This window comes from Mustelus asterias, unplaced genomic scaffold (genome assembly GCF_964213995.1).
Source record: "Mustelus asterias unplaced genomic scaffold, sMusAst1.hap1.1 HAP1_SCAFFOLD_129, whole genome shotgun sequence".
NCBI classification, from domain to species: Eukaryota; Metazoa; Chordata; class Chondrichthyes; order Carcharhiniformes; family Triakidae; genus Mustelus; species Mustelus asterias.
Window position 1 is genome coordinate 852,812 of NW_027590163.1, and position 27,492 is coordinate 880,303.

Consider the following 27,492-nt stretch of genomic DNA (forward strand, 5'->3'; position numbering starts at 1 on the left):
TTCAGTCCTCCAGACCATGTGCAGATTGAGAGTACAATCAAGGAGTCAATTATTTTCCTTCCAAGTCAGGGGACGTGCAGCCCCACTGACTCTGTTGTTACCACAATAGGCACATGTGCTCTGCCCACCAATGAAACACCGCGGTGACCATTAACATGGGCCTGTTCCTAGGAAAGGCTTCATTTTATTTGTGCCACAACAGCAGGGGAATTACCTCCTGCACAGACACAAAGGTATCATCAGTCACAGAAAATAATTGCAGCTGGTGTCTCAAACCTCATTTTACCATTTGCTCTCAGACATTCTCAATTCAATTTTGAAATGCAAACTGAAATCTGGCATTGTGGGGTAAATTAAAACACATTTTAATGGTCATTTTCAGAATGACTATTCCTGAGAATTAATTCCCAAGTCAGTAAATTAAAATTCTCATCAGCAATGGAGGTGGCACAGTGGTTAGCACTGCTGCCTCACAGCTCCAGGGACCTGGGTTCGATTCCCAACTGGGGTTACTGTCCTTGTGTAGTCTGCCCGTTCTCCCCATGTCTGCGTGGGTTTTCTCCAGATGCTCCGGTTTCCTCCCATTGTCCAAAGAGATGCCAGTTGGGGGAATTGGCTATGCTAAATTGCCCCTTAGGGTCCTGGGATGAGTAGGTTAGAGGGATTAGCAGGTTACATATGTGGGGTTACGGGAACAGGGCCTAGGTGGGATTGTTGCCAGTGCAGACTCGATGGGCCGAATCACCTCCTTCAGCACTGTCGGGATTCTATGAAATACATTGGGAGAATTGCTATTTTAATGGGTATTTTCACAAGTGCTATAAAATGATTTTTCAAAACAAATTATTATTTTCTTCAACAGATGATTAATAAATAAACAGTATTTAATAAAACTACCACCCAATATGGGGTTCTGGATTCTAACTCAGGGTTTCTGAGCTCCAGGAACCACTAACTGAACCAACCGGGAATTGTCTCCGCAAAACTTCCCCAACTCCCTCCCGGGAAAAAGCTGCAAACCCGGGAGCTGCAGCTTTTTACTGGGGGTGTTGGGGCCTCCAGCGGGTGTTTGTGAATCCTCCCCACTCACCTGGGCCTGTTCCCGGGAGGGAGGGAGGGAGGGAGAAGCCCCGCAGCTGCAAACCAGGGAGCTGACAATGATTCTGAAGGGTTTGCGGATCCACAAAGTGTTTCCAAATCCTCCCAGCCACCGCCTAACGCTGACTCCGCTTCTCCGGGACAAACAAGCGCCAAGGACAGCAATGACACTGCGCATGCTCCACATCACAATGACCGAGGGACTGATTGACGGCAGCTCCGGACCAATAGGAAGAGGGGGCGGAGCTGGAGGACCGAGCGGGAGCGGCTGGTCCTCCAACCAATCGGAGTGAATGAGGGGCGCGACCTGAAGCATGCGCAGTGCGGGTAATGGCGACGGACGGCCGGTTTGAGTTTGGAAGCGAGATCAATACGAGGTAGAGGGCGGCGCGCGGGGAATGATAAATGTGGCGGGTGGGTGGAGAGACTTTGTAAACATGTTGTTCAAACCCAAACCCCGGAAATGAACTTCCCGGTCCCCCCCTTTGTACCCAATGGAGCGGCAGCTTGTAGTGTTAGACCCGGGCTGACTGCCGCCATTGAGGCTGCATGTGGGAGGCCGGCAGGGATTGTGATCGGAGAGCGAAGCCCTGACGTCACAATGGAATGGGTGAGAGTGTGACGTCACAATGGAATGGGTGAGGGTGTGTCGTCACAATGGAATGGGTGAGTGTGATGTCACAATGGAAGGGGTGAGAGTTCCAGATGAGCTGAGACTGGGCTGGAGTCGGGCGATGGCACTGACATGTGGCCCGGTGGCACAGTGGTTAGTGCAGCTGCCTAACAGCGCCAGGGACCCGGGTTCAATTCCAGCCTCGGGTCGCTGTCTGTGCAGAGTTTCTACATTCTACCCGTGTCTGTGTGGGTTTCCTCCGGGTGTTCCGGTTTCCTTCCACAGTCCAAAGATGTGCTGGTTAGACGGATTGGCCATGATAAATTGCCACTTGGTATCAGGGGGTTAACAGGTAAATATGTGGATAGGGCCTGGATGGGATTGTTGTCGGTGCAGGCTCGATGGGCTGAATGGCCTCCTTCTACGCTGTATTTTATTATTCATTATCATTAATTAATTACTATTAATGCTTCTATGAATGAAGGTGGTCTTGATGATGATGTGGACATGTGGCTGGAAGCTCATCTTGGGATGAACTATTTCACCCTGGTTATGAACAGCCTGGTCCAGCCTCAGACAGTTGCCAGGAGGAGAGATAAAGTTGTTGGTGAGGGAGTGGAGTTCATAGTGGGGACTGAACACAATGGGTTCAGTCTTCCCAGTATTTATATGAAATAAATTTCTGTTCTTTCAGTACTGGATGTCAGACAAGTCAGGATGGTGTGTGAGTTGGAGAGGAACTTGGAGCTGATGGTGTTCACAGGGTTTGGAAATTCTGTCAAAGTTCCTGTTGAGTTGTCGATGCATAAAATCTCTCTCCTCACCTCCGGCCTCTCCTACTTCTCTCTGTTTCCACTCAGGGTGTGGAGATGCCGGCGTTAGACTGGGGTAAGCATAGTAAGAAGTCTCACAACACCAGGTTAAAATCCAACAGGTTAATTTGGTAGCATAAGCCACAGGCTTTTGGAGTGCTGCCCCTTCATCAGATGAGTGTGAGTTCTGTTCACAAACAGGGCATATAAAGACACAAACTCAATTTACAAGGTAATGGTTGGAATGCGAGTCTTTCCAGGGAATCAAGTCTTAAAGGTACAAACAATGTGAGTGGAGAGAGGGTTAAGCACAGGTTAAAGAGATGTGTATTGTCTCCAGCCAGGACAGTTGGTGAGATTTTGCAAGCCCAGGCATGTCGTGGGGATTACAGATAGTGTGACATGAACCCAAGATCCCGGTTGAGGCCGTCCTCATGTGTGATTGACAGATCCATGCTCACTGCTTCCTGCCCTGGACGCAGTGAGCTGAAAATTTCCATGCAGGCTGCCAGACAGATAGATGTCCACATTACTGGAGTAAAAATGTGTGGAATATACAGACCGAATTCACTTCATTCCCTTCAGTTGCTGCAAGTCCCCAATTTCCCCCAGAATGAGAAAAGAAATGGAAAGGGGGAAACATTGATTTCCTCCCAGATGTTGCCCAGAGGAGGAAGATTCACTCTGAAGCTCATTGGCCAACTTCTGCATTGTGACGTCACAATGGAGCCCTGCCTGAATCAGCCAATAGGAGTCACTCTGCTCCACGGTGATGTCTCCGGGTTCCAGTGCGCAGGCCCGGGCGCGCGGACCCGGGAGCCCCGCCCCCATCCATTGTTCCCCATCCCCTTACACCTCCTTGAGTCAAGGTTTCCAGGCAACCGGCTGGCGGCTCCGGCCAGAACGAGAAGCCGCTCGGTGAGCTCCCCCTCCCCCTGGCCCGGGACTGCGCATGTGCGGGGGAGAGGGAAAGCTGCGCATGTGCGGGGGAGAACCCACCCTCTGATCTTCATGCTGAGGTGTTGACCAATGGGAATAGTTGGAGGACCGGAAGGATTCTGGTCTTCCGGCCAATCTGAGCGCAGGCTTTGTGTGAATGAAGATTGATCTTCAGACTGACTGAAACTTCCTCCTGTCACTAATATCTGTGAGTAAAACACTTTCTTTTCTCCCCCTTTCCATTTCTTTTCTCATTCTGGGGGAAATTGGGGACTTGCAGCAACTGAAGGGAAAGGAATTGAATCCAGGGAGGGTGCAGACTCTGGAAAGGTTGGCCCAGGTCTCTCTCTCTCTCTTAAACCAGAAAATGATCAATTTCTGCCCATTGTTTGCTGTTAGCCAATCTTCTATCCACGCCAATATGTTCCCCCCGCAGCATGAATTTTTATTTGCTGCAATAACCTTTGATGTGGCACCTCATCAAATGTCTTCTGGAAATCTGAGTACAGCGCATCCACCGGTTTCCCTTTATCCAATTCCCGATGGGGAATTTTAGAAAATTGAACAACACATCAACTATCTCACTCTGTTAAGACCCGAGAATGAAGCCCAGCAGGACCCGAGGACTCATCAGCCCACAGCTCCAACAGTTTGCTGAGGACCACTTCCCTGGGAATTGTGCTTTTTCAGAGTTCATCCCACACTTCTGTTTTCTGATTTCCAGCTGTTTCTGAGTTTTAACTGTATCCTCTATTGTGAACACCGAGGCAAAATACTTGCTCAATTCATCTCCCAGCTCCTTATTTTTCATTATCAATTCCTGGACTCACTTTCTATTAGACAGTTAAGAAATGAGGTGGAGCAAGTGACTGAAGTGTCAGTCGGGGAGCACTATTGGGAGCACCAATACTTTCAAAATAGTTCTGGAAAAAGATAGGACAGGTCCACAGGTCAAGGCCCTAAACTGGAGCAGGGCCACTTTTGTGGGCATTAGGCAGGATCGAGCAGATGTTGATTAGGTGAGTTTGTTTGAAGGGAAAGGAATGACTGGCAAATGGGAGGTTTTAAAAGTGTGATGGCAAGAGTCCAGGGGCAGTATATTCCTGTTAAGATGAAGAGAAAGAATGGTAAATTTAGGGATCTCTGGCAGACAAGGGACATTGAGGCTCTGGTCAGGTAAAAGAAGGAAGCATACATTGGGTTTAGGCAATCGGGGACAAGTGAATCACTCTGACTATAAAAAGTGTAAGAAAATACTGAAGAGGGAAATCAGGAGGACAAAATGAGGGTCTGATATGGATCTGGCAGGTAAGATTAAAGAAAATTCCAAGAGGTTCTATCACGATATTAAGAGTAAAAGGGTGGCTAGAGAGAGAATAGATCCCCTTAAAAATCAGTATGGCCATCTGTGTGTGGAGCCACAGGAGATGGGTGAGATTTTTAATGAATACTTCTCCTCTGTGTTTACTGCGGAGAGCACCATGAGTGCTAAAGAAATAAGGGAAACAAGTGGTGATGTCTTGGGCACACGCACGTTACTTGGGAGGAGGCATCTGCAGCCTTATAAAAGCAAATTACTGCGGATGCTGGAATCTGAAACCAAGAGAGAAAATGCTGGAAAATCTCAGCAGGTCTGGCAGCATCTGCAAGGAGAAAAAAGAGCTGATGTTTCTTGTCTAGATGACCCTTTGTCAATGCTCTGGAACATCAGTTCTTTTCTCTCCATACAGATGCTGCCAGACCTGCTGAGAATGGGGAGAGAGTGTGTGGGGTGGAGATTTACAGCTTTTGGGGAATGAGAGAGGAAAGAATGTTCCATAGAAATTGTCTGTTCTGAATTTCTATCCTGTACTGACACTGATGACTTTTGTAAACTCATTTTACAGGATATTGAAAGAGAAAACACAGGCCGAAATCTCAAACGTCACGTCTCGATCAGACAGAGTCATATTCCTTGGGACCTCAATATCATCGGACTTTGAATCCAGAAGGAGAAGTGATTGTCCAGTCTGTCAATTTGAAAAGATTTGAAATGTCAGTGAGAGTGAAAAAGCATCAATACACTGACACACTTGAGTGAGAGTGTTCCAATGCACTGACGAAAGAGCTTTAACCAGTTACACAGTCTGAATAAATATCACACCATTCACAGCGGGGAGAGACTGTAATCTTGTTCTGTGTGTGGACGAAGTTTCAACTAATTGTCCACCCAAGAGAGAGGTAAGGACACCTGCACCATGGAGAAACCATGGAAATGTGTGGACTGTGGGAAGAGATACAGATACCCGGTTGTGAACGTGCCCTCGTCATTCCACAGGAGCCTATTGCGCAGGCGCAGTGCTGTATCTGGAGCATCCGCAGTGTCACTTTGCTCGGAGTCCTGTGAATGGGGGAGACGCCTTTTTCAGTGGGTGAGTTGGTGGGGCTGCGGGAGAAATGTAGCCGGGAGTCGGGGTAGGGAGGGAGCTCTGGCTTCACAAACACCCGCTGTCGGCCGCACGGCCCGAATAGACCCTGCAGGTCCAGACATCTCTTCTCTCAGAGGATTTCTCTTCCACAGGGACCAGTGGAAGCTCAGGATCATTGAATATATTCCAGTTCGACAGATCTTTGACTGACAAGGGTGTCAAGGATTATGGGGAACAGACAAGAAGATGGAGCAAAAGCTAAGATGTGGGGGGATTTCTTCACTCAAGGATGTGGTAAATCTTTGGAATTCTCAATCCCTGAGGACCGTGAAACCTCAGTCATCAACTATTTTCAAGAGAGAGATTGATTGGTTTCTAGATATTGAAGATATCAAGGGATATGGGTTTAGTGTGGGGAGAATGATGCTGAGGTAGATGAACGAATTATCTCATTGAATAGTTTAAAAGACTCGATGGGCCAAATGGCCGACTACAGCTCCTATTTGTTCTGGTCTCTGTGTCCAGGACAGGAAGCAGTGAGCATGGATCTGTCAATCAGCCTCAATCAGCACCTTCAGGAGAATTGGGAGGGTGAATATTAGATACAGCAGAGTGAGAATGGAGGGAGAGTGTGTGGGATGGAGATTTACAGCTTTTGGGGACTGAAATAGGAAAGAATGTTCCATAGAAACTAGAACCATAGAAAATTACAGCTCAGAAACAGGCCTTTTGGCCCTTCTTGTCTGTGCCGAATCATTTTATGCCTCGTCCCACTGACCTGCACTTGGACCATATCCCTCCACACCCCTCTCCATGAACCCGTCCAAGTTTTTCTTAAATGTTAAAAGCATTTAACTATTTTATTTGGCAGCTCATTCCACACTCCCACCACTCTCTGCGTGAAGAAGCCCCCCCTAATATTCCCTTTAAACTTTTCTCCTTTCACTCTTAACCCATGCCCTCTGGTTTTTTTCTCCCCGAGCCTCAGCGGAAAAAGCCTGCTTGCATTCACTCTATCTATACCCATCAAAATCTTATACACCTCTATCAAATCTCCCCTCAATCTTCTACGCTCCAGGGAATAAAGTCGCAACCTATTCAATCTCTCTCTGTAACTCAGCTTCTCAAGTCCCAGCAACATCCTTGTGAACCTTCTCTGCACTCTTTCAACCTTATTAACATCCTTCCTGTAACTAGGTGAGCAAAACTGTACACAATACTCCAGATTCGGCCTCACCAATGCCTTATATAACCTTACCATAACGCTCCAACTTTTATACTCGATACTCCGATTTATGAAGGCCAATGTACCAAAGACACTCTTTACGACCCTATCCACCTGTGACATCACTTTTAGGGAATTCTGTACCTGTATTCCCAGATCCCTCTGTTCAACTGCACTCTTCAGAGTCCTACCATTTACCCTGTACGTTCTTCTTTGGTTTGTCCTTCCAAAGTGCAATATCTCACACTTGTCTGCATTAAATTCCATTTGCCATTTTTCAGCCCATTTTTCTAGTTGGTCCAAATCCCTCTGCAAGCTTTGAAAACCTTCCTTACTGTCCACTACACCTCCAATCTTTGTATCATCAGCAAACTTGCTGATCCAATTGACCACATTATCATCCAGATCATTGATATAGATGACAAACAACAATGGACCCAACACCGATCCCTGCGGCACACCACTAGTCACAGGCCTCCACTCAGAGAAGCAATCCTAGAACTGTCTGTTCTGAATTTCTATCCTGTACTGACACTGATGACTTTTGTAAACCCATTTTACAGGATATTGAAAGAGGAATCACAGGCCGAAATCTCAAACGTCGCGTCTAGATCTGACAGAGTCATATTCCTTGGGAGCTGAATATCATCGGACTTTGAATCCAGAAGCAGAAATGATTTGAAAAGATTTCAAACATCAGTATGACTGGAAAAGTACCAACACTCTGCCACACTCGAGTGAGAGTGTTCCAGTGCACGGACTAAAGAGTTTCAACCAGTTCCACAGCCTGAATAAATATCACATCATTCACAGCGGGGAGAGACTGTACTTGTGTTGTGAGCGTGGACGAGGCTTCAACTGATTGTCCACCCAAGAAAGAGGCAAGGACACCTGCACCATGGAGAAACCATGGAAATGTGGGGACTGTGGGAAGAGATACAGTTACCCATCAGAGCTGGAAGCTCATCGGCGCAGCCACACTGGGGAGAGGCCATTCACCTGCTCGCAGTGTGAGAAGGGATTCATTCAGTCATCCAGCCTGCAGAGACACCAGCAAATTCACACTGGAGAGAGACTGTTCATCTGCTCTCAGTGTGGAAAGGGATTCACTCGGTCATCCCACCTGCAGACACACCAGCGAGTTCACACTGGAGAGAGACCGTTCACCTGCTCTCAGTGTGGGAAGGGATTCACTCAGTTATCCAGCCTGCAGACACACCAGCGAGTTCACACTGGGGAGAGGCCCTTCACCTGCTCTCAGTGTGGGGAGGGATTCACTTGTTCATCTAACCTGCAGGTGCACCAGCGAGTTCACACTGGGGAGAGGCCATTCACCTGCTCTCAGTGTGAGAAGGGATTCATTTGTTTATCCCGCCTGCGGAGGCACCAGCGAGTTCACACTGGGGAGAAACCATTCACCTGCTCTCAGTGTGGGAAGGGATTCACTGACTCATCCAGCCTGCGGATACACCAGCGAGTTCACACTGGGGAGAGGCCGTTCACCTGCTCTCAATGTGGGAAGGGATTCAGAGTTTCATCCCAGCTGCTGAGACACCAACAATTTCATGAGTGATTCCAGAGGTTGGATTCTGCTGTTATTGTTTCTGCTCTCAATTACATCCAGGACTGCATTTTGTTCATTCTCACAGTTGGTCAATGGGGAGGGTCAGGGGGTTTCTTTCTGCTGGACTGGCCGGTCTCACGACTTTGCCTCCAGTGGGCTGATTCTCTTTGAGTCTTGTTGCGAATACCTGGTTTCAGATTTCACAAGGATCACAGAGTGACAGGATGTTAGGAGGTTATAGAGGTTTAGAACATGGAAACAGGCCCTTCGGCCCAACTTGTCCATGCTGCTCAGTTTTTACCACTAAGCTAGTCCCAAAAGGGGCGGCACGGTGGCACAGTTGTTAGCACTGCTCCTTCACAGCTCCAGGGACCTGGGTTCAATTCCCGGCTTGGGTCACTGTCTGTGTGGAGTTTGCACATTCTCCTCGTGTTTGCGTGGGTTTCCTCCGGGTGCTCCGGTTTCCTCCCACAGTCCAAAGATGTGCGGGTTCGGTTGATTGGCCATGCTAAAAATTGCCCTTAGTGTCCTGAGATGCGTAGGTTAGAAGGATTAGTGGGTAAATATGTAGGGATATGGGGATAGGGCCTGGGTGGGATTGTGGTCGGTGCAGACTCGATGGGCCGAATGGCCTCTTTCTGTACTGTAGGGTTTCTATGTTTCTGTGTTAATTGCCCGTATTTTGCCCATATCCCTCCATACCCATCTTACCCATGTAACTGTCTAAATGCTTTTGAAAAGACAGTATTGTACCCGCCTCTACTACTGCCTCTGGCAACTCGTTCCAGACACTCACCACCACCTGAGTGAAAAACTGCCCCTCTGGACCCTTTTGTAACTCTCCCCTCTCACTTTAAACCTAAAACTAAGAACAAGGAATGTATCGATAAAATGATTAGAGAACAGAGCCAACGTTTCGAGTCTGGATGACACTTCATATGAGCTGTTATGAAGGGTCATCCAGTATCAAAACATTAGCTATATTCTCTCTCCACAGATGCCGTCAGACCCGCTGAGATTTTCCAGCATTTTCTGTTTTTGTTTCAGATTCCAGCATCCGCAGTATTTTACTTTTATGATAAAATGATTAGTTCTGATTGGAATCCCCACGACCCTCCCGCAAGACAGGGGGAGTGATGGCAAAGGGAGAAAAAGGATAAGGATGATAAAGACTGCGTTCTGATTCTCGGTGCCCATGTAGTTTTAACAAAACGAGTGAACCAGTTTATAAAGAACAGAAGTTACCCATCGCTAACAAAAACTGATCAAATTAAAATAATTAGGTTGAGGAAGAGAACAAAAGAATTAATAGATGAAGTTTAAAATCAACTTTGTTTTGCTGTTAGAGAAGTTTTTAAAAATTATGTAAAGTGATGTAACTGTGTAACAAGTGTTTTCTGTTCACTCCCCGCTTTAGGTCCTGTAGAAAAGTTAACCCTTTCAGCAGACAGTTGATTTCGTCATAGAGTCATAGAGGTTTACAGCATGGAAACGGGCCCTTTGGCCCAACTTGTCCATGCCGCCCCTTTTTTAACCCCTAAGTTAGTCCCAATTGCCCGCGTTTGGCCCATATCCCTCTATACCCATCTTACCCATGTAATGGTCCAAACACTTTTTAAGGTTGAACCCACCTCTACTATTACTGCTAGCACGAGGGGACATAGCTTTAAATTGAGGGGTGAGAGTTCTTTACTAGAGAGTAGTAAGGGCGTGGAATGCCCTGCCTGCAGCAGTCGTGGACTCGTCAACATTAAGAGCATTCAAATGGTTATTGGATAAACATATGGATGATATTGGAATAGTGTAGATTAGAGGGGCTTTAGATTGGTTCCACTGGTCGGCGCAACATCGAGGGCCAAAGGGCCTGTACTGCGCTGTAATGTTTTATGTTCTATTACCTCTGGCAGCTTTTTCCAGACACTCATCACCCTCTGTTAGAAAGAAATGCCCCTCTGGACCCTTTTGTATCTCTCCCCTCTCTTAAACCTATGCTCTCTAGTTTTAGACTCCCCTACCTTTGGGAAAAGATGTTGACTATGTAGCTGATCTATGCTTCTCATTATTTTATAAACCTCTATAAGGTCATCCCTAAGCCTCCTACACTCCAGGGAAAAACGTCTCAGTCTATCCAGCCTCTCCTTATAACTCAAACCATCAAGTCCTGGTAGCATCCTTGTAAATCATTTCTGCACTCTTTCTAGTTTAATAATATCCTTTCCATAATAGGGTGACCAGAACTGTACACAGTATTCCACATGTGGTCTTCCCAATGTCTTGTACAACTTCAACAAGACATTCCAACTCCTGTATTCAATGTTCTGACCGATGAAACCAAGCATGCCGAATGCCTTCTTCACCACTCTGTCCATCTGTGACTCCACTTTCAAGGAGTTATGAACCTGTACCCCTCGATCTCTTTGTTCTTTAACTCTCCCCAACGCCCAACCATTAACCTGCCCAGGTTCGATCGACCAAAATGCATCACCTCGCATTTATCTAAATTAAACTCCATCTGCCATTCGTCAGCCCATTGGCCCAATTGATCAAGATCCTGTTGCAATCCTAGATAACCTTCTTCACTGTCCACTATGCCACCAATCTTGGTGCCATCTGAAAACTTACGATCCATGCCTCCTACATTGTCATCCAAATCATTCTTATAAATGTCAAATAACAGTGGACCCAGCAGCGATCCCTGAGGCACCCCGCTGGTCACAGGCCTTCAGTAGGGCAGATGGACGGCTGAATCCCTTCCCACACACACAGCAGGTGAAGGGCCTCTCCCCAGTGTGAATTCTCTGGTGGTTCAATAGGGCAGATGGGCGGCTGAATCCCTTCCCACACACACAGCAGGTGAATGGCCTCTCCCCAGTGTGAATTCTCTGGTGGTTCAATGGGGCAGATGGGCGGCTGAATCCCTTCCCACACACACAGCAGGTGAATGGCCTCTCCCCAGTGTGAGTATATTGGTGCTTTAGCAGATCCTTTTTGTTTTTAAAGCTCTTCTTACAGTCAGAACAATTAAAAAGTTTGTTGTCAGAGTGAATAAGTTGATGTGTCTGCAGGTGGGATGACTGAATGAATCCTTTCCCACACACAGAGCAGGTGAACGGTCTCTCCCCAGTGTGAATGCGTTGGTGTGTCAGCAGATCTTTTTTGCATTTAAAACTCTTCTCACAGTCAGAACACGTAAACAGTTTCTCATCCGTGTGAACAAGTTGGTGTGTCACAATGTGGGATGAGCGAGTGAATCCCTTCCCACACACAGGGCAGGTGAACAGCCTCTCCCCAGTGTGAACCTGTTGGTGTGTCAGAAGGTTGTATGAATGGGTGAATCCCTTCCCACAAACGGAGGAGGTGAACGGTCTCTCCCCAGTGTGACTGCACCAATGAACTTCCAGTTGTGATGGGAAACCGAATCCTTTCCCGCACTCCACACATTTCCACGGTTTCTCCATGGTGCTGGTGCCCTTGTGTTTCTCCAGGTTGGATGATCAGTTGAAACCTCGTCCACACACACAACATACATGTAGATTCACCCTGCTGTGAACTGTGTGATGTTTTTTCAGGCTGTGGACGAGTTAAAGCTCTTTCCACAGCCAGTTCACTGGAACACTCTCAATCGGGTGTGTGTTTGTTCCAATGCTTTTCCGGTCACACTGATGTTTAAAGTCTTTACTGACAGACAGAAGAGTCAAACATTTCTCCTCCCGCATTCAAAGACCGATGATATTCAGCTCCTAATGAACAAAATGACTTTGCCAGTCATGATGTTCGGTTTGAGTTTTCTGTCTGCCAATCCTCCACTTCCAATATCGTGTAAAAAAAAATTTGGAAAAGTCATCACTGTCAGTCCGGAATAGAAATCCTGAACAGACAATTCTAGTTTCTCCGGAACATTTTTTCCTCTCTTGTTCCCCAAAATCTGTAAATCCCCATCCCACACACTCTCCCTCCTCCCTGGGCTTAAACCCATCTCACCATCTGTACCATTTCTTTCCTCCACTCCCAGTTTTCTCCCTCCCTCTCCTCTGTCTGTGTTCAGTTCTCCAGCTCCTGTCTGCAGACTGACAATAAAACCAATGGCTCTTATTGGGGGTGTTGGGGCCTCCAGAGGGTGTTTGTGAATCCTCCCCGCCCACCTCCCAGGGTTTCCTTCCTTCCCAGAGATCAGAGTCCTCATTGATTTGAGGCCAAACTGTAACCTCTTATTTATTGTCCCCCTCCCCCATCCTCTGATGTGAACCATCCTCCAGTGGCTGAGCCAGGGTGGGGCCGTTAACCTGGGCCTGTTCCCGGGAGGGAGGGAGGGAGAAGCCCCGCAGCTGCAAACCAGGGAGCTGACAATGATTCTGAAGGGTTTGCGGATCCACAAAGTGTTTCCAAATCCTCCCAGCCACCGCCTAACGCTGACTCCGCTTCTCCGGGACAAACAAGCGCCAAGGACAGCAATGACACTGCGCATGCTCCACATCACAATGCCCGGGGACTGATTGACGGCAGCTCCGGACCAATAGGAAGAGGGAACGGGACTGGAGGACCGAGCGTGAGCGGCTGGTCCTCCAACCAATCGGAGTGGATGAGGGGCGGGACCTGAAGCATGCGCAGTGCGGGTAATGGCGCGGACGGTCGGTTTTAACTCGGAAGCGAGATCAATACGAGGTAGAGGGCGGCGTGCGGGGAATGATAAATGTGGCGGGTGGGTGGAGAGACCTTGTAAACATGTTGTTCAAACCCAAACCCCGGAAATGAACTTCCCGGTCCCCCCCTTTGTACCCAATGGAGCGGCAGCTTGTAGTGTTAGACCCGGGCTGACTGCCGCCATTGAGGCTGCATGTGGGAGGCCGGCAGGGATTGTGATCGGAGAGTGAAGCCCTGACGTCACAATGGAATGGGTGAGAGTGTGAGGTCACAATGGAATGGGTGAGAGTGTGACGTCACAATGGAAAGAGATAGGATCAGGCAGGCTAGGAAAGTGTTTCTCTGGAGTAAAGGGAAATACAGTGTCATCAGGGAGGAAATTAGACGGGTAAATTGGAAGGAGGCATTCTTGGGGAAAAGTACCGAAGGAAAGTGGAGGATTTTCAAGGAATGTTTGTCTGGAGCTCTGCATGACAACGTTCCGATGAGACAGGGGGGTGTTGGTAGGGTACGGGAACCGTGGTGCACGAAGGTTGTGATGAACCTGGTGAATAAGAAAAGAGAGGCGTACAGAAGGTTCAGAGAGCTAGGAGGTGTTAAGGATTTAGAAGAGTATACGGGATGTAGGAAGGAGCTTAAGAAGGAAATTAGGAGAGCGAGAAGGGGCCATGAGAAGGCCTTGGCGGGTAAGATTAAGGAGAATCCCAAGGCTTTCTACAAATATGTCAAGAGTAAAAGGATGAGATGTGAAGGCATAGGACCCTTAAAAGGTGAAGGGGGAAAAGTTTGTGTGGAACCGTTAGAAATGGCGGAGCTGCTTAATGAATACTTTACCTCGGTATTCACGGTGGAAAGGGATCTGGGTGGTTGTACTGCTGGTTTGCGGTGGACAGAAAGGATCGAGCATGTGGACATAAAGAAAGAGGATGTGTTGGAACTATTGAATGGCATCAAGGTTGGTAAGTCGCCGGGACCGGATGGGATGTACCCCAGGTTACTGTGGGAGATGAGGGAGGAGATTGCGGAGCCTTTGGCGATGATCTTTGCATCGTCGATGGAGACGGGAGAGGTTCCGGAGGATTGGAGGATTGCAGATGTGGTCCCTATATTCAAGAAAGGGAACAGGGACAGCCCGGGAAATTACCGACCGGTGAGTCTAACCTCAGTGGTTGGTAAGTTGATGGAGAGGATCCTGAGAGACAGGATTTATGATCATCGAGAGAAGTTTAGTATGATCAAAAGTAGTCAGCACGGCTTTGTCAAGGGCAGGTCGTGCCTTACGAGCCTGGTTGAGTTCTTTGAAAATGTGACCAAACACATTGACGAAGGAAGAGCGGTGGATGTGGTCTATATGGACTTCAGCAAGGCGTTCGATAAGGTCCCCCATGCAAGACTTCTTGAGAAAGTGAGAGGGCATGGGATCCAAGGGGCTGTTGCCTTGTGGATCCAGAACTGGCTTGCCTGCAGAAGGCAGAGAGTGGCTGTGGAGGGGTCTTTCTCTGCATGGAGGTCAGTGACCAGTGGAGTGCCCCAGGGATCTGTTCTGGGACCCTTGCTGTTTGTCATTTTCATAAATGACCTGGATGAGGAAGTGGAGGGATGGGTTGGTAAGTTTGCTGACGACACCAAGGTAGGTGGTGTTGTGGATAGTTTGGAGGGATGTCAGAAGTTGCAGCGAGACATAGATAGAATGCAAGACTGGGCGGAGAAATGGCAGATGGACTTCAACCCGGATAAGTGTGTGGTGATCCATTTTGGCAGATCCAATGGGATGAAGCAGCAGTATAATATGAAGGGTACCATTCTTAGCAGTGTAGAGGATCAGAAGGACCTTGGGGTCCGGGTCCATAGGACTCTTAAATCGGCCTCGCAGGTGGAGGATGCGGTCAAGAAGGCGTATGGCGTACTGGCCTTCATTAATCGAGGGATTGAGTTTAGGAGTCGGGAGATAATGCTGCAGCTTTATAGGACCCTGGTTAGACCCCACTTGGAGTACTGCGCGCAGTTCTGGTCCCCTCATTACAGGAAAGATGTTGAAGCCATTGAAAGGGTGCAGAGGAGATTTACAAGGATGTTGCCTGGATTGGGGGGCATGCCTTATGAGGATAGGTTGAGGGAGCTTGGTCTCTTCTCCCTGGAGAGACGAAGGATGAGAGGTGACCTGATAGAGGTTTACAAGATGTTGAGAGGTCTGGATAGGGTAGACTCTCAGAGGCTATTTCCAAGGGCTGAAATGGTTGCTACGAGAGGACACAGGTTTAAGGTGCTGGGGGGTAGATACAGAGGAGATGTCAGGGGTAAGTTTTTCACTCAGAGGGTGGTGGGTGAGTGGAATCGGCTGACGTCGGTGGTGGTGGAGGCAAACTCGTTGGGGTCTTTTAAGAGACTTCTGGATGAGTACATGGGATTTAATGGGATTGAGGGCTATAGATAGGCCTAGAGGTGGGGATGTGATCGGCGCAACTTGTGGGCCGAAGGGCCTGTTTGTGCTGTGGCTTTCTATGTTCTATGTTCTATGTCACAATGGAATGGGTGAGGGTGTGATGTCACAATGGAATGGGTGAGGGTGTGACGTCACAATGGAATGGGTGAGAGTGTGACGTCACAATGGAATGGGTGAGGGTTCCAGATGAGCTGACACTGGGCTGGAGTTGGGCGATGTCACTGACATGTGGCCCGGTGGCGCAGTGGTTAGTGCAGCTGCCTAACAGCGCCAGGGACCCGGGTTCAATTCCAGCCTCGGGTCGCTGTCTGTGCAGAGTTTCTACATTCTCCCCGTGTCTGTGTGGGTTTCCTCCGGGTGTTCCGGTTTCCTTCCACAGTCCAAAGCTGTGCCGGTTAGACGGATTGGCCATGATAAATTGCCACTTGGTATCAGGGGGATTAACAGGTAAATATGTGGATAGGGCCTGGATGGGATTGTTGCCGGTGCAGGCTCGATGGGCTGAATGGCCTTCTCCTACACTGTACTTTATTATTCATTATTATTAATTAATTACTATTAATACTTCTTGATGATGTGGACATGTGGCTGGAAGCTCATCTTGGGATGAGCTGAGACTGTATTAAGAGTAAAAGGGTGACTAGAGAGAGAATAGATCCCCTTAAAAATCAGCATGGCCATCTGTGTGTGGAGCCACAGGAGATGGGTGAGATTTTTAATGAATACTTCTCCTCTGTGTTTACTGCGGAGAGCACCATGGGTACTAAAGAAATAAGGGAAACAAGTGGTGATGTCTTGGCCACACGCATGTTACTTGGGAGGAGGTATCTGCAGCCTTATAAAAGCAAATTACTGCGGATGCTGGAATCTGAAACCAAGAGAGAAAATGCTGGAAAATCTCAGCAGGTCTGGCAGCATCTGTAAGGAGAGAAAAGAGCTGATGTTTCTTGTCTCGATGACCCTTTGTCAAAGCTCTGAAACATCAGTTCTTTTCTCTCCATGCAGATGCTGCCAGACCTGCTGAGAATGGGGAGAGAGTGTGTGGGATGGAGATTTCCAGCTTTTGGGGAATGAGAGAGGAAAGAATGTTCCATAGAAATTGTCTGTTCTGAATTTCTATCCTGTACTGACACTGATGACTTTTGGAAACTCATTTTCCAGGATATTGAAAGAGGAATCACAGACTGAAATCTCAAACGTCACGTCTGAACGTGACAGAATCATATTCCTTGGGACCTCAATATCATCGGACTTTGAATCCAGAAGGAGAAATGATTGTCCAGTCTGTCGATTTGAAAAGATTTGAAATGTCAGTGTGAGTGAAAAAGCATCAACACACTGCCACACTTGGTGAGGGTGTTCCAATGCACTGACTAAAGAGCTTTAACCAGTTACACAGCCTGAGTAAATATCACACCATTCACAGCGGGTAGAGACGGTAATCTTGTTCTGTGTGTGGACAAAGTTTCAACAAATTGTTCACTCAAGAGAGAGGTAAGGACACCAGCACCATGGAGAAACCATGGAAATGTGTGGACTGTGGGAAGAGATACAGAGCCCCATATAAGCTGGAAGCTCATCGGCGCAGCCACACTGGGGAGAAGCTGTTCATCTGCTCTCAGTGTGAGAAGGGATTTAATCAGTTCCCCAGCTTACGGATACACCAGCGAGTTCACGCTGGGGAGAGACCATTCACCTGCTCTCAATGTGGGAAGGGATTCACTCGGTCATCCAGCCTGCAGACACACCAGCGAGTTCACACTGGGGAGAGACCATTCACCTGCTCTCAGTGTGGGAAGGGATTCAGAGTTTCATCCCGGCTGCTGAGACACCAGCAAGTTCACGAGTGATTCCAGGGGTTGGATTCTGCTGTTATTGTTTCTGCTCTCAGTTGCATCCAGGCTTGCATTTTGTTCATTCTCACAGTTGGTCAGTGGGGAGGGTCAGAGGGTTTCTTTGTGCTGGACTGGCTGGTCTCTGCCTCCAGTGGGCTGATGCTCTTTGAGTCTTTTTGCGAATACCTGGTTTCAAATGTCACAAGGATCACAGAATGACAGGGTGTTAGGAAGTTTAGAGATATTTAGTCAGAAGAAAACAGAGGTTGGCAGTGCAAAGGTACATTTCTGAATGGAGGGCTGTGACAACTGACATTGTGTGGAGATGCCGGCGTTGGACTGGGGTAAACACAGTAAGAAGTCTCACAACACCAGGTTAAAGTCCACCAGGTTTATTTGGTAGCAAATACCATAAGCTTTCGGAGCACTGCTCCTTCGTCAGATGGAGTGGAAATGTGCTCTCAAACAGTGCAAACAGACAGAATCAAGTTGCAGAATATTGATTAGAATGCGAATCCTACAGCCAGCCAGGTCTTAAATGTACAGACAATGTGGGTGGAGGGAACATTAAACACAGGTTAAAGAGATGTGTATTGTCTCCAGACAGAACAGCTCGTGAAATTCTGCAAGTCCAGGAGGCAAGCTGTGGGGGTTACTGATAATGTGACATAAATCCAACATCCCGGTTTAGGCCGTCCTCATGTGTGCGGAACTTGGCTATCAGTTTCTGCTCAGCGACTCTGCGCTGTCGTGTGTAGTGAAGGCCGCCTTGGAGAACGCTTACCTGAAGATCCAAGGCTGAATGCCCGTGACTGCTGAAGTGCTCCCCCACAGGAAGAGAACAGTCTTGCCTGGTGATTGTTGAGCGGTGTTCATTCATCCGTTGTCGTAGCGTCTGCATGGTTTCCCCAATGTACCATGCCTCGGGACATCCTTTCCTGCAGCGTATCAGGTAGACAACGTTGGCCGAGTTGCAAGAGTAGGTACCGTGTACCTGGTCGATGGTGTTCTCACATGAGATGATGGCATCTGTGTCGATGATCCGGCACGTCTTGCAGAGGTTGCTGTGGCAGGGTTGTGTGGTGTCGTGGTCACTGTTCTCCTGAAGGCTCGGTAGTTTGCTGCGGGACAATGGTCTGTTTGAGGTTGTGCGGTTGTTTGAAGGCAAGAAGTGGGGGTGTGGGGATGGCCTTGGCGAGATGTTCGTCTTCATCAATGACATGTTGAAGGCTCCAGAGGAGATGCCGTAGCTTCTCCGCTCCAGGGAAGTACTGGACGACGAAGGGTACTCTGTCCACCATGTCCCGTGTTTGTCTTTTGAGGAGGTTGGTGCGGTTTCAGGAGAACAGTGACCATGACACCACACAACCCAACTCAATAGCCTAATCCTGCTTTTTCCCTTAACCTTTGATCCCATTCGCCCCAAGTGCTTTATCCAGCCGCCTCTTGAATACATTCAATGTTTTGGCATCAACTACTTCCTGCGGTACTAAATTCGACAGGGTCACTATTCTTTGGGTGAAGAAATGTCTCCTCACCTCCGTCCTAAATGGTCTACCCTGAATCCTCAGACTGTAACCCCCGGTTCTGGACTCCCATCGGGAACATCCTCCCTGTATCTATCGTGTCTAGACCTGTTAGAATTTTATAAGTCTCATTGAGATCCCCCCTCATTCATCTGAACTCCAATGAAAACAATCCTAACCTAGTCAGTCTCTCCTCCTACATCAGTCCTGCGATTCCCTGAATCAGCCTGGTAAACATCCTTTGCTCCCTCAGCTTGACACATTTATTTGTCTGTCGAAAAGGATGGTCTTTTTCCTAATGTTCATAATTAAAGGGCAGCTTTCCCCAGGAGATGGCTGACATTTAAGGGGACAGTACATTAATATAGGACAGAGATATGTCTGGTGTTATATGGTACCCAGATTAGATATATTATTTATGTTTCTGTAATAAAATACATTTATTATTATTTCTTGCATTATAATATAATGCTGTAGCAACGTTATACATTTCCAGTCATAAAGTCATTACAGCACAGAAGGAATCCATTTGGTAACTCGAGTCCATGCTGACTCTCTGTATAACATTCCAGTCCCATTCCCACTCAATATCCCCATTCTCCTGAAAGTTTATTTCCTTCAAGTGCCCATCCACTTTCATTTTGAAATAGAATCCATAGATATGGATGGAGATTTACAACTTTTTGGGAATGAAATAGGAAAGAATCCCGAGGACAGTGAAGCCTCAGTCATCAACTATTTTCAAGAGAGAGATTGATTGGTTTCTAAATATTGAAGATATCAAGGGATATGGGTTTAGTGTGGGGAGAATGATGCTGAGGTAGATGAACGAATTATCTCATTGAATAGTTTAAAAGGCTCGATGGGCCAAATGGCCGACTGCAGCTCCTATTTGTTATGGTCTCTGTGTCCAGGACAGGAAGCAGTGAGCATGGATCTGTCAATCAGCCTCAATCAGCACCTTCAGGAGAATTGGGAGGGTGAATATTAGATACAACAGAGTGAGAATGGAGGGAGAGTGTGTGGGATGGAGATTTACAGCTTTTTGGGGAATGAGAGAGGAAAGAATGTTCGATAGAAACTAGAATTGTCTGTTCTGAATTTCTATCCTGTACTGACACTGATGACTTTCGTAAACTCATTTTACAGGATATTGGAAGAGGAATCACAGACTGAAATCTCAAACGTCACATCTAGATCTGACAGGGTCATATTCCTTGGGAGCTGAATATCATCGGCCTTTGAATCCAGAAGGAGAAATGATTGTCCGGATCTGTTGAATTGAAAAGATTTCAAACATCAGTGTGACTGGAAAAGCACCAACACACTGTCACACCCGAGTGAGAGTGTTCCAGTGCACTGACTGAAGAGCTTTAACCAGTTACACAGCCTGAATAAATATCATATCATTCACAGCAGGGAGAGACTACCCGTGTTCTGTGTGTGGACGAGGCTTCAACTGATTGTCCACCCAAGACAGAGGCAAGGACACCTGCACCATGGAGAAACCATGGAAATGTGCGGACTGTGGGAAGAGGTACAGAGTCCCATCAGAGCTGGAAGCTCATCGGCGCAGCCACACTGGGGAGAGACCATTCACCTGCTCTCAGTGTGGGGAAGGATTCACTCAGTCATTCAGCCTGCAGTCACACCAGCGAGTTCACACTGGGGAGAGGCCATTCACGTGTTCTCAGTGTGGGGAGGGATTCAGTCATTTATCCAGCCTGCGCAAACACCAGCGAGTTCACACTGGGGAGAGACTGTTCACCTGTGCTCAGTGTGGGAAGGGATTCACTTGTTCATCCAACCTGCGGAGACACCAGCCAGTTCACACAGGGGAGAGGCCATTCAGCTGCTCTCAGTGTGGGAAGGGATTCACTCTGTCATCCAGCCTGCGGGCACACAAGCGAGTTCACACTGGGGAGAGACCATTCACCTGCTCTCAGTGTGGGAAGGGATTCACTCTGTCATCCCACCTGCGGAGACACCAGCGAGTTCACACAGGGGAGAGACCGTTCACCTGCTCTCAGTGTGGGAAGGGATTCACTCAGTCATCCCACCTGCAGACACACCAGCGAGTTCACACTGGGGAGAGGCCATTCACCTGCTCTCAATGTGGGGAGGGATTCATTCGGTCATCCCAGCTGCAGATACACCAGCGAGTTCACACTGGGGAGAGGCCATTCACCTGCTCTCAGTGTGGGGAGGGATTCACTCAGTCATCCAGCCTGTGGACACACCAGCGAGTTCACACTGGGGAGAGGCCGTTCACCTGCTCTCAGTGTGGGAAGGGATTCACTCGATTAACCAGCCTGCGGATACACCAGCGAGTTCACACTGGGGAGAGGCCGTTCACCTGCTGTCAGTGTGGGAAGGGATTCAGTGATTCATCCAGCCTGCTGACACATCAGCGAGTTCACACTGGGGAGAGGCCATTTACCTGCTCTCAATGTGGGAAGGGATTCACTCGGTCATCCTGCCTGCAGACACACCAGCAGGTTCACACTGGGGAGAGGCCGTTCAGCTGCTCTGTGTGTGAGAAGAGATTCAGTCTTTCATCCCACCTGCTGAGACACCAACAAGTTCATGAGTGATTGCAGGGGTTGGATTCTGCTGTTATTGTTTCTGCTCTCAATTACATCCAGGACTGCATTTTGTTCATTCTCACAGTTGGTCAATGGGGAGGGTCGGAGGGTTTCTTTCTGCTGGACTGGCGGGTCTCATGACTTTGCCTCCAGTGGGCTGATGCTCTTTGAGTCTTGTTGCGAATACCTGGTTTCGAATTTCACAAGGATCACAGAGTGACAGGGTGTTAGGAAGTTAAGAGTCACTATTTCTGTTTGAAACCCCCCAGATGCCCATCCAATTTCCATTGTAATTGTTTATTGTCTCCACTTCCTCCTCCCTCGTAGGCAGCAAGTTCCAGGTCATTACCATTCGCTGCATCAAAATATTTTTCCTCACATCCCTTCCTGCATCTCTGATCCAAAACCATAAATCTGTGTCCCCCTCATCCTTGTCCCTTCAGCTAATGGGAACAGCTTTTCTTTGTCCACCTTGTCTAAACCTGTCAGAATCTTGTCCACCTCTATCAAATCTCCCCTCAACCTCCTTTGCTCCAAGGGGAACAACCCCAGCCTGATATCGACAATAAAGAACAAACTAACAGAATATGTTAATACCTGAAATCAAATGGGAATGTTTAATTTCTGTTTTAAAGATATTGTGAATATATTGTCCTGGACAATAAAGGAATTGGAATAACTCACCTTGGGTGTGGTTGAATGGAATATATCAATCTGGTATCCACCTACAGTCCAGTGAAAGTCTGGAATGTGTAGCTGGAAATCCCTCCCTAACAGCACTGTGGGTATACTTACACCTCAGGCATTGTAACAGTTCAGGAAGGCAGTGTTGGGGTTGACCATGGCCGAGGCAGCTACATACAGCCACATATTCTGTTATAATTGAAGGACTGCAGATTCAATGTGAGGCATTATGTGACTGGACTATCTTGACCACATTCCTGTGACTGCTCAGTTTCTGCAATCACGAACCATTAAAGCTGCTTAGCAGGGCCCCGACAGAGGACCTGGTGAGAATATTTACTCAATGAGCTAAAATTAAACTGGGGTGGCACGTTGGTACAGTGGTTAGCATTGCTGCCTCACAGCGCCAGGAACCCTGGTTTTATTCCCAGCTTGGGTCACTGTCTGTGTAGAGTTTGCACATTCTCCCCGTGTCTGTGTAGGTTTCCTCCAGGTGCTCCAGTTTTCTTCCACAGTACAAAGAAGTACGGGTTAGGTGGATTGGCCATGCTAAATTGCCCCTTTGTGTCAGGGGGTCTTGCGAGGGTAAATGCATGGGGTTATGGGGATAGGGTCGGTGGGATTGTGGTTGGTGCAGACTTGATGGGCTGAATGGCCTCCTTCTGCACTGTAGAGATTCTATGAGATTATTGCAGGACCGGCTGGTGTTCAGCGGCTGAGAAACCTGGAATCTGTAAAAAAGGGGGCTGACTAATCAACAGACGGGGGTAGGTAGCTGACCAAGAAGTTAAGAAGCGTTCTCAGGCATGTTTAAATTATTTCATCATAGATTTGTGATAAGAACTGTGAGGGACTTGTGACCCGGTAGTCGGTGAAGTGACGGTATACTCCAAGTAGCACTGGACTGAAAAGTGGACGTCTAAGAGTGGATTCTAATGGTTATGATCCTACCCAAGCATGGCCAGTGAAAAATTCAGAGCTCGAGTAGGGACTGGACAGATTTCTTACCTGTCTTTTGGAAACTAAGAACAAGGAACTTATCGATAAAATGATTTGAGAATAGAGCCAACATTTTGAGACTGGATGACACTTCATAGGAGCTCTCATGAAGGGTCATCCAGACTTCAAACGTTGGCTCTATTCTCTCCCTACAGATACTGTCAGATCTGCTGGGGTTTTCCAGCATTTTCTGTTTTTGTTTTACCTTTATAATAAATGATTCGGTCTGATTGGAATCCCCACGATCCTCCCGCAAAACAGAGAGAAAGTGGTGGCAAAAGGAGAAAAAGGATATGGATGATAAAGTCTGGGTTCTGATTCTCCGAGCCCATGTTGGATTAACAAAATGAGTGAACCAGTTTATAAAGAACAGAAATTACCCATCCCTAACAAAAACTGATCAAATTAAAATAGGTTGAGAATATAACAAAAAAATTAATAGATGAAGTTTAAAATCAAGTTTCTTTTGTTGTTAGAGAGGGGATTTTTCACAGTAACTTCATTGCAGTGTTAATGTAAGCTTACTTGAGACTAATTATAAACTTTAAGTTTTTTAAAGTTATTTTGTTAGAGGGGTTCAGAATACCTTGAGATTAAAAACTAATAAAGGCTATTGAAACAGGGTGGACTGACTTAGACTAACGTAGAATAAGGATCACAATGTGCCTTATTTATATTATACAAAGGTACTGTCTGCATAGAGACACATATAACCACTGGTAGAGAATTTAAACATGTATTTCAGATTTAAATATGTACTTTTTGTACTGAAATGTATACCTTGGCCAAACTGCAGACTGCCCTAAAGCATAATGGGATAAAAGCTGAGTGAGACAGTCCACGTTCTGTCTGAACAGTGAAGCCACAGAGCACAGTTTTTATCAGTATGAGTTATAAGGGATGGCTCAGCAGACAGTGGAAAGGAACTTTTGAACCCTATAACCTTTGTAATAGAAGTTGCTGAGAGTCAGTTAGAAAGCAACCTTTGAACCCTATGGACCTACGTAAGTGAAAGTTGCAAAGTAACAGTGGGCAGGAACTTCCAGATTCTGCAGACCAATGAATTCCCATTCTTCCAGAAGATCGGATGTTATTGGCCAAGGTAAATATTGTGCACGAACATGATTGGAGCATCCAGTTAGGATGACAGAGTGGGTGGGTGAAATGAACTTTCAAAATAGTATAACTACACGGCCAATGTATTGTAACTTTAGAAAGGAGTTGGACTGCCCAGCTGCCTTTCTCCCAGCGCGTGTTGGTCAATAAAGAATGTCTTTAACCAGTATACTGTCTTTTGCAAATCTTTGTATTAACTGGGTTCAGCTCAATACTTCGCCTCCGAGAAAAACCCCCATCACATGTAAAGTGAAGTAATTGTGTGCCAAGTTTTTTCTGCTCACTCCCGACCCCTTTAGGTTCTGTAGAAAAGTTAACCCTTTCAGCAGACAGTTCATTTCTTTGTAAATCACCTGGAAACTCATGTGTCTATTTTAGTTTTTGATTGAGGATCTATGGGAACCAGTTAAATGTGGAAATTTTAAGCGGAGCCTGGAGGAATTTGGAAGAACTGTGAGAATTTTATATTGTTGTCACCTCAACCCCAGATAAAGAACAAAGATTTTGCAGCTGGCAACATGTTTGGGATTTTAAATCAACAAAGACTAGATGTTTCCTATAAAATCAGGCCTTGGAAGTTGGCTAAAAAAAGGTTAAGTTACAATGAAGGGGAATGAAGGATCTTGTGTCTTATTTTAATCAAGGAGTTGTGAGCTTAGACCATAAGACATAGGAGCAGAAATAGGCCACCAGACCCATCGAGTCTTCTCCGCTATTCAATCATGGCTGATATTTTTCTCATCCCCATTCTCCTACCTTTTCCCCATAACCCCTGAATAATCCCCTTAATAATCAAGAACCTATCTATCTCTGTCTTACAGACACTCAATGAACTGACCTCCACAGCCTTCTGCGGCAAAGAGTTCCACAGATTCACCACTCTCTGGCTGAAGAAATTCCTCCTCATCTCTGTTTTAAAGGATCATCCCTTTAGCCTGAGGTTGTACCCTCTGGTTCTAGTTTTTCCTACCAGTGGAAACATCCTCTCCACGTCCACTCTATCCAGGCCTCGCAGTATCCTGTAAGTTTTAATAAGGTACCCCCTCATCCTTCTAAACTCCAATGAGTACAGGCCCAGAGCCCTCAACCGTTCCTCATACGACCAGCTCTTCATTCCAGGGATCATTCTTGTGAACCTTCTCCGGACCCTTTCTAAGACCAGAATATCCTTCCTTAGATGTGCGGCCCAAAACTGCTCCGAATACTCCAAATGTGTCTGACCAGAGCCTCATACTGTCTCAGGAGTACATCCCTGCTGTTGTATTCTAGCCCTCTTGACATGAATGATAACATTGCATTTGCCTTCCTAACTGCCAACTAAACCTGCACATTAGCCTTAAGAGAATCTTGATCAATGACTCCCAAGTCCCTTTGTGCTTCTGATTTCCAAAGCATTTCCCCATTTAGGAAATAGTCTATGCCTCCATTCCTCCTACCCAAGTGCATAATCTCACACTTTTCCACATTGTACTCCATCTGCCACTTCTTTGCCCACTCTCCTGGCCCATCAAAGTCCTTCTGCAGCCCCCCTGCTCCTTCAATACTACCTGTCCCTCTACATATCTTTGTATCATCTGCAAACTTAGCAACAGTGCCTTCAGTTCCATCTTCCAAATCATTAATGTATATTGTGAAACGTTTGTTGTGCTCTGTCGCTTTAAGAAGCTATCACTGCGAGAGAGAATGCTGAGGATTCATTTGAAATTTACGAGCTGTGAGAATCTGTGTGTTTTGTTTGTTTTATGTGGATGTTTGTCGATGTGTTTTATCATTGTTTTGGGCTACATTTGTTAAGGTTTATCTTTCTGGAGAATTAACCTTCTCTTGAGTCTTTAATTAAAGGCATTTCTGGAAGTTTAGAAACAGAACCACAAGAACGCTTAAGGAATTAATTTCAGTTATTGTTGTAAAGCACATGCTAAGTTTCTCTGTTTGTGTGGATGATATTTGTGGGTTGAATGCTTCAAGCTTTGAGGTTTTCTGTCTGTGATTTAAATCAAACAGATTTAAATAAAGGACGTGTAATTAATGAAGCTTTTTTTCACAAAAGTTGTGAACCTAGAACCACATTCACTGGCCAGAGACATGATTCCAGGATACTGTGCTAAACTTGTGGGAATTTTAATCCGGATTCAAACTCACACATGTGAGAATGAGAGAGTTTTAATTGTAATGGTTATTTAAAATTTGGGACATGTGAAATAATTCTGACCATTCCTGTGTTCATTGAATCATAGAATCCCTCCAGTGCAGAAGGGACCATTCGGCCCATCAAGTCTGCACCGAGTCTCTAACAGAGCACCTTACCCAGGCCCTCTCTCCCTGTAACTTACACATTTACCATGGCTAACCTATCTAATCTGCACATCTTGGGACACTAAGAGGGAAATTAGCATTGCAAATCCACCTAACCCGCACATCTTTGGTCTGTTGGAGGAAACCGGAGCACCCGGAGGAAACCCACGCAAACATGGGGAGAACATGGAAAGTCCACATGGACACTCACCCAAGGCTGGAATTAAATGGGTCCCTGGCGCTGTGAGGCAGCTGCGCTGACCACTGTGCCACCATGCCACCCTATAGTTGAGGCCAAAACATTATCTGATTTCAAGAAGATATGAAATATAGCTCTTGGGGCTAAAGAAATCAAGGGATATGGAAGGAAAGTGGGAATCAGGAAATTGAATTCAATGATCAGCCATGATCAAGATGAATGGTGGAGCAGGCTCAAAGGGCTGAATGGCCTACTCCTGCTTCTAGTTTCTATGTTTCTCTCCACTGGGCCAGCATTCCACCCAGTGGCACAGTGGTTAGCACTGCTGCCTCAAAAAAGCAAATACAGCAATGGCTTTGGCATCTGCTACAATGTGACTGACAGTTTGACAACGGAGTCAAGGGCATCAGGAGCAAAAGATACCCTGGGAGGTGGAGAAGAATGTGATGGAGATTACGAGCGGGTCCTTGATAGGTTTTCTAAAGAGATTCAGAAAGGAAATAGCGAGTT

At 46.9% G+C, this 27,492-nt stretch overlaps 3 protein-coding genes across 5 annotated transcripts in view; 2 read left to right on the forward strand and 1 right to left on the reverse strand.

The window, feature by feature from the left end:
• Window positions 1–27,492, reverse strand: part of LOC144484829 (uncharacterized) — a 153,524-nt gene that overhangs the window by 57,635 nt on the left and 68,397 nt on the right. The window lies entirely within an intron of this gene.
• On the forward strand, window positions 1,403–17,593 carry LOC144484818 (uncharacterized). The gene is made up of 4 exons (XM_078203180.1): window positions 1,403–1,475; window positions 5,349–5,873; window positions 7,659–8,611; window positions 17,318–17,593. Exons 3-4 carry the CDS (start codon window positions 7,994–7,996, stop codon window positions 17,591–17,593), a joined length of 894 nt encoding a protein of 297 aa, XP_078059306.1. The 5' UTR covers window positions 1,403–1,475; window positions 5,349–5,873; window positions 7,659–7,993.
• Window positions 13,260–22,371, forward strand: LOC144484837 (uncharacterized). 3 transcript variants are annotated; one of them, XM_078203199.1, is made up of 3 exons: window positions 13,260–13,321; window positions 16,905–17,052; window positions 20,254–22,371. In XM_078203199.1, the coding sequence occupies exon 3, from the start codon at window positions 20,604–20,606 to the stop codon at window positions 21,696–21,698; it is 1,095 nt and encodes a 364-aa protein (XP_078059325.1). In that variant the 5' UTR covers window positions 13,260–13,321; window positions 16,905–17,052; window positions 20,254–20,603; the 3' UTR covers window positions 21,699–22,371. The 3 variants fall into 3 exon arrangements, with proteins under 3 accessions (XP_078059325.1, XP_078059326.1, XP_078059327.1); XM_078203200.1 differs by lacking the exons at window positions 13,260–13,321; window positions 16,905–17,052 and adding an exon at window positions 13,425–13,554 and having other exon boundaries at window positions 20,254–22,365; XM_078203201.1 differs by lacking the exons at window positions 13,260–13,321; window positions 16,905–17,052 and adding an exon at window positions 18,470–18,530 and having other exon boundaries at window positions 20,254–22,365.